The following is a 5,471-nucleotide window of genomic DNA, read 5'->3' as shown; positions in this document are numbered from 1 at the left end:
GAATTGGGGGAGGCTCTGTTCCCCCAGGCACCACCTGGGGTTACTAGGAATAATGGCCACAAATTGTTAGAGAGAAGGTTCAGGCTGGACATCAGGAGACATTACTTTACAGTTAGGGCTGCCAGGCTCTGGAAGGGGCTCCCAAGTGAGGTGGTACTCTCTCCTGCCTTGGGGGTCTTCAAGAGGAGGCTGGACAGATATTTGGCTGGGGTGATATGACCCCAGTACCCGTTCCTGTCCGGGGCCGGGTGTCGGACCCGATGACCTGTTTAGGTCCCTTCCGACCCTAAGCACTATGATTCTATGATCTGGACACACCCTTAGTGCATAAAGTCTTTACTGGAATGAACAGTCCTACTTTCTATCCATGCAATGTCTAGCATGGTAGGTCCCCATAACCCTTTGTTGAGACTTCTAAATACTAGCAAAATACAAAATACCACCACCATAGAAATCTGTGGGGTTTTAGAGAGGAATGGATGCTTCAATTAGAGTGTGTAATGGCTGTGGATATAAGCAGTTTATAGAAACTCACTAAGGCTTTTTAGACAGTAACTTAAGTTACATATAAGAATGCTTCAGAATCTGATTTAATGCATATGCCTCTGGCAAAAGAGCATTATGATTGATCTTCAGACCTGAAGACAAATCAGATTGTCACCTTTGAAAGCTCATGCCTCTGAAACAGTCTCTAAGATGCCACTCTGCCCCACCTTCTGGCCAGCAGCTGATAGGCTCTTTTCTATGCTTGAGTTATTCTGTTGCTTGTCACTGAATCTCCCTCCAATTCTGCTATACCCTTTTTTGTGAGAGCCCCCACAGTATTCCATATGCAATATAAAATGACATGTTTCTGTATTAGTTTATTTCCTATCCTGAATTATTTGTGTGTACAGTTTTTATATTTGATAACAGCTACACGGTGAGAAAAGGTCTTTATCAAGTCTTGTAAGAGAGTCTGGGTCCCTTTCCTGAGCTGATACAGTTAATTCACGAAGGGGGAGAATTAGTTCAAGTTCTTAGTTCAAGAGGGGCTTTTAGTAGTTGGCTGCAAAAATTTTGTTCTATGAAGCAGGCAAGAAAATTCTTCTCCCAAAGCCTCAACATCCCTTTGGTGCTAGTCTTTTTAATATTTTTTTTGGTGAGAAAAGAAAACTTGAATTAACATTAAAACTAGCTGGGGAATTTATTAACCAAGTCCTGTGGGAATTAGGCAAAAAGTAGAAGAGCAGCCAGGATGCTGTTGGCCAGGCAAAATCTTGGTCCTTCATGAGAATCTATGAATCTGAAATGGGAGATTATGACAGGTTAGGAGTTAGCAAGTGAATGAGTAACAGTGGTACACATGTGGAAAATCCCCATAAAATATTAAAAAGCATTTTATTTTCAAAAGAAACTGAGGTATACAGTTAAATTTAAAATGCCAACATCACTTTACACTCCACATACGCTAAACAACAAGTGTCTGACTTTATGGGAAAAGGCACTACTTTGGAATGCTGGGCTCCCACAATCTCCCCTTGGTCAGTGGAAAGACACTTACGGAATAGGGATACAAATAAATAGCTGGTAAGAACACAATATCTTAAATTATTCACTTTATTGGAGACCTGCACAAGTTTTGCTACACAAGGGCCAGCTTAGCTTGTAGTATGGGAATATGCAAAAAGATTTTAATGGAGAGTGCAGGAAGAATTTACTGTAGCATCCAAGGCAGTTGGAAGTTAAATGAGAGAAAGAGCTAAGAAGAATGCTAGAAGGTACTCTTGGGAACACAGGAAAGGACCCACTAACTTCAGGGTGCCTGTTTAAATTTAGAAGAAAAACTGAACTTTTCCATTACTTATCCCCCCCACCTTAAAAATCTTTTATTATAATTATATAGTCAGAGTTTACAAAACCAGGAACTCGAGTAGAAGCACAACGCACAAATCAGCCTGATGCATGCACAGCCAACCCTGTGCAAATGAAACCTGTGTGTTCTGTTTTGTCCACTGTGCAGTGAGCTAACAGTACCACTGCTACAATGGTTGGCAGAAGAGACGCACCCACTGCCCTGTTCCCATCAGCCCTCAGCCATGTTGATGTTTCAGTTCCACAGGGAAGGGTTAGCTGCAAATTTGACACTTATCTGAAGCTGCCAAAGACTCATTTGTGACAGTTAATCAAAATAAAGGAAAAAAGTGAGGAGGTACAATGACCTTCACAATGGCTGGTCATAATTCTGTTGTACCTTCCTCCAGGAAAAAGGTAATACCCTGTAGAAGCCTTCTATTGGGGTTAGGCTGAGAGTGTAGGAGAATATTAGCAAGCAAGGACACTTTACTCTACACCCTCTTTGATATTGTTAAATATCCCTTAAGCCTAAATGAGTGCAACCATCTTGGACTTACTTCAGGCTAACAAAACCAAAACAGCACGCTTTTGTCACTCTGAATTTGCCACTTTCCTTGGCTGATCATTTCGCATGTAAATCTAAAAGGGACTCCCAAGAATCAAAGGACAACTGACTTATAAGGTTGGCTATGACTGTCAGTCAAGTCAATCCAATCTCCTAGAAAAGCATTTGTTTTCCACAAATTGTTTTGCTTTTTATATGGCAACCATTGATCCTCCTGGATCACGGTGTATGCATGAGGGCCACCCAGACCTTTGATGTATATGCCTGGGCAGAAATTTTTGGAGGAGTGGAAGCTGCCCAGACCTTCCATCATCCTTTTAGGCCACTGAGAGAGAATCCAAAGACCAGACTGAGTCCAGATGTTTGGTGCCTCCATGGCTGTAGTTGTATAAGGTCTCCCGTGTGTAGACAAGGATTCTACCACTGAACCACGGAGAATGCTTTTTATATAGTGTGGCCCTATATCAGTAAACAGTCATAAGTATGCAGTCATTTTGGGAAGATGCTAAACAATGGTAGCGAGGTAAAGGAGTATACAAAGTTTAACTGGCATTTTTTTTAAGGGTAGGTTACTACACTGGCTGTACTGAGAGTGACAGATTTGTGAGTTACTCCAGGACTCCAATGAGGTGCTGCATATCTTGCCATGGCACAACAGCTGATATTCACACTGACATGGCAAGTATCTTAACAGATGCACAGCACAATGAGCCAGACAGTAACCAAAACACTGCAAAGACAGAAAATGACTGGTTTGGATAAACTAATTGAGAAACTGGGATACTTCATTTCTATGAAACTGAAAACTCTTGAAAGGCTTTTGAAAATGTGCCAAGAGTCTTACCTGCCATAGGTAGGTTTATTTAACTGGGTGGCAAGATATCCCCAAATGCTATTTATGGTTGCCTCATTCTGAGTGAATTTAATGCGGCAGAAAGGTAGTGAATGACAGCTCCATCAAGCAAAGTATCCTATTCAGAGAAAAACTATGACAGGCAGTGCAAATCTCCATTCATTACTCTACTTAATATAACCCAGCTTTGGGCTTGCCCAAGTAGTTCAGTCTTTCTATTCTTCTACCTGACTTGCTGACCTCTTTGCTGAGACTGCTATTAGAATCACCAGCTGTGAAAATGGTCTGTGTTTGTGTAAAAATGCCACCTAAGCTTTCACTTTAATGAATAATAATTGTATTGTTTGACCAGTCTGAAATGTTCCAAGTCACCATTTGAAACAAGAAAGATTTCCCCATGGAACTGCAGATTCTGTGCACAGTCTGCAGCTCTCCCAAAGTGCAGGTTACAAAGCCTAACCATCCTTCTTGTAAACAGAGGATACAAGGCATCAAATACAAAGCTGATAACCAGCTGAGCACAAGTATCTTAAAGAAAGGCACACGGTACAGATTGTAGATATACTATAATTATGGGGCTTTTTGTTAAGTCATTGTTCAGAATAAAATTTTGAATGGAAACATTTTGTCTGCATCACAAATAATGCTCTCTCTCATAAAAGTTAAATTTAGACTTAAGAAGCGATTGTACTGACCTTCTATATCAGCTGTACCAAGAACTGAATCTTGGGCTGCAGCATTTTGGCCAGTGACATCAATGTTTGGTTAAGAAAATGAATATGATATTGCTATCCACTTGTGCTTAAAACCCAACCTCCAATTACACAGTAGGAAGGAAAAAAAAAAGATTAATTTCCTCAAAAGAATGCATTTTCCATAAATGTTTCCTTGGTTTGGTGTACTGACCACTTATAGTTCTTTGGATTTGTCTGTTAATATACAATTTTCCAGTGGGTTGGTTGTTCACAGTTCTTTTCTCTCTCACCACAAAACCTGTTATAAGTTGTTTTGGGGTCAAATCCCAGAATCTCCCTTTCCTCATGAATCCGGAATGAAAATGTTGAAACTGAAGTGCCTATAAAATACCTGTGAAGGGAAAAATCAGAACTGATTTTTGGAGGGGTTTTTGTTTCTGGTATAAATAATTGCCTTATTTGTATCCATTTTCTTTTTATAAAATTATTGCTACTCAGGAGCACACAATTACATCTCAACAACAGTATTTAGGTTTGCTCAATTGTAAAATCTGATTCCACATGTAAAAAGTCAAATTAGCTACCTAGCATGAGCGCAGATCCATTGGTCAATAATTGCTACTCCTCCATCTTTGTAGAGCTCTAACTCTTCCCAAGTGGGTTCAAACCTCACCATCTCAGGCAGTAGCTTCTTGAGTTCTTCAGACTCTGAAAGGAAGAAACAAGACTAACTCACTATTGTCCTGCACAAAAATTTCATGGAACTTCTGAACAAATCAGGAAAAGTTAAAATTTACTTGGGATTTCTTAAATGCTGAAGAAACCAATTCTAGCAGAATGAGGGGGAATTAAATTTATAGGACAGGAAAACAGACAGCACCACTCATCTTATTTTCTTATCTTACAGAGTGTTAGGGTGACAGTATTTGGATCTTGGGGAACACTGAATTTGCAGCTGAATACAAGGCTATAGCCTGTGGCTCGGCAAAGCTGCTAACCACAAGGCAGAATGATATATTAAAAGTAACATTGCAAGACGTTTAGGCAAGCATTTTCCTAACAATGTCGTAATGTTGTAAGATAAATAGCTCACTGTGTAAGGGGAACAAAATGCAGCCCACCAGCTATTGTTAGATGAGCAGAAGCAAGACCTTGGAGATGGTGAAGAAATCAGCAAGAAACTGCAATTGACTGAAAGAAGCCGGGGTCAGGGTGTTACGCATGCGCCCATAGCAAAAAGACATGTAAATAAATGAAATACATAGGTAATTCCATGCTAATAAAACAAAAAATGGTGGACTAGGACCCCTACAAAATGGGCAGAAGCAATTGGTGATGGACAGGGGGGACAAGGCTGAACTCCTCAACGAGTACTTTGCCTCAGTGTTCCTAAGTGAGGGGCAAGACAAGGCTCTCACTGGGATTGTAGAGAGGCAGCAGCAGGGCACCAGACTGCCATGCGTAGACCCTGAGATGGTGCAGGGTCACTTGGAGGAACTGGATGCCTTTAAGTCGGCAGGCC

The 5,471-nt window shown here is 40.8% G+C and overlaps 1 protein-coding gene across 1 annotated transcript in view; it reads right to left on the bottom strand.

Moving 5' to 3' along the window:
• Positions 1-2,711: 2,711 nt before the first annotated feature.
• Positions 2,712-5,471, bottom strand: part of POFUT2 (protein O-fucosyltransferase 2) — a gene marked incomplete at its 5' end in the record, with an annotated part of 26,446 nt that continues 23,686 nt past the window's right edge. The window contains 2 exons of the mRNA XM_025202199.1: positions 2,712-4,340; positions 4,534-4,657. Coding sequence (XP_025057984.1) covers positions 4,187-4,340; positions 4,534-4,657 — 278 coding nt within the window. The remainder of the gene's footprint in view (positions 4,341-4,533; positions 4,658-5,471) is intronic.

The sequence above is a fragment of the Alligator sinensis genome, unplaced genomic scaffold (assembly GCF_000455745.1).
Source record: "Alligator sinensis unplaced genomic scaffold, ASM45574v1 scaffold566_1, whole genome shotgun sequence".
Lineage (NCBI taxonomy): Eukaryota > Metazoa > Chordata > Crocodylia > Alligatoridae > Alligator > Alligator sinensis.
The sequence above is the reverse complement of the archived record's forward strand: the minus strand, read 5'-3'. Positions and strand labels throughout refer to the sequence as shown.